At 31.7% G+C, this 1,562-nt stretch overlaps 1 protein-coding gene across 1 annotated transcript in view; it reads right to left on the bottom strand.

The window, feature by feature from the left end:
- Positions 1-509: 509 nt before the first annotated feature.
- Positions 510-1,562, bottom strand: part of NAEGRDRAFT_58846 (uncharacterized protein) — a gene marked incomplete at both ends in the record, with an annotated part of 5,522 nt that continues 4,469 nt past the window's right edge. The window contains one exon of the mRNA XM_002674052.1: positions 510-523. Within this exon, the coding sequence (XP_002674098.1) occupies positions 510-523 (14 nt within the window). The remainder of the gene's footprint in view (positions 524-1,562) is intronic.

Below are 1,562 nucleotides of genomic sequence, written 5' to 3'. Positions count from 1 at the left end.
ACCCAAACCCAAACCCAAACCCAAACCCAAACCCAAACCCAAACCCAAACCCAATTCCAAACCCAAACCCAAACCCAAACCCAAACCCAGACCCAAACCCAAACCCAAACCCAAACCCAAACCCAAACCCAAACCCAACCCAAACCCAAACCCAAACCCAAACCCAAACCCAAACCCAAACCCAAACCCAAACCCAAACCCAAACCCAAACCCAAACCCAAACCCAAACCCAAACCCAAACCCAAACCCAAACCCAAACCCAAACCCAAACCCAAACCCAAACCCAAACCCAAACCCAAACCCAAACCCAAACCCAAACCCAAACCCAAACCCAAACCCAAACCCAAACCCAAACCCAAACCCAAACCCAAACCCAACCCCAAACCCCATAACTTTTGAGTTTCTCATCAAAACATATTGAATCCTAATATGAAAATGTTCCACTTGATGAGTAAACATCGAATATCAAATTTATTTTAACTTTCATGTTTACAGATTTCTTAACTCAATCAAACATAGTCAACTATGATGAAAAGGATGAAATCTTGAAAAAGAACCACTATTGAAACTTTACCATAATGATTTAGATGATATATAATGATGTAGAATTCAATTTCATATCATAATAATTAGAAATGGTGCCATAGGAAGGTAAATATTGATTTTACAAAATTTAATAGGAGAGTTCCCTAAGATCAATGAGATTCAATACCAAATTGATACAATATGTTATAAACATCATATAAAGAGGTTCCTATCAATTTCATATCATTTGGACATCATTCAGTATACATGTCATTTAACCATGTAAGCAATTACTCATGATATTATGACAAGTCAATATCAAGAAGTATAAAAAAACAGAATATACCACTACTCTTATAAATGATATTTGTAAAGTATCTGAGTAATAGAAATCAATATCTATATAATTGGAATGTCTGTCAAGCTACTTATCCAATTGATCAAAGGTAACATTCTTACATGTCAAATATTGTAATAATTAATTCCTTTTCATTTTCATCATGTTGTAATCATCAAATACTCTCATAATATCAATTTTAGAATGATTTCAATATCATCTTAGATAGTTGTCATATGGCAAAGTGACTACCTTAGTGAACTACCCATGTCATTAAGAAAAGTCAAAATTGAAATATTTCAATCATATATTCATATATACATCAAATAAAGTCTATAATATCAGTTTCATGATATATAATCAATAATTGGTATTATGGCAATATTTCAATTAAGTACTGACATTGCGACATTTCCCAAATTGAAAATATAGAAAATATAATCATGATACCAGGTATTTGTCGATATAATACATAGATAAATGATATTATCAAATAAAATGTAGGTCCCTTTTAACAGTTTAATAGTGTTGTTATTGACAGTATTCAATCAAACTCAATATATTACATAGAGAAATATATCCAACAAACAATTATTTGTAACATTGATGTATACATCACATAGCAGGGTTTCAATTTATATAAATAGATTATTTGCTAATTTGATTGAGTTTGAAGGTTGTCAAAGTTCTGTAATACTAA

Source organism: Naegleria gruberi, assembly GCF_000004985.1.
Source record: "Naegleria gruberi genomic scaffold NAEGRscaffold_42, whole genome shotgun sequence".
Lineage (NCBI taxonomy): Eukaryota > Heterolobosea > Eutetramitea > Acrasida > Naegleriidae > Naegleria > Naegleria gruberi.
Note: the sequence above shows the minus strand (reverse complement) of the source record. Positions and strands in the feature narration are given on the sequence as shown.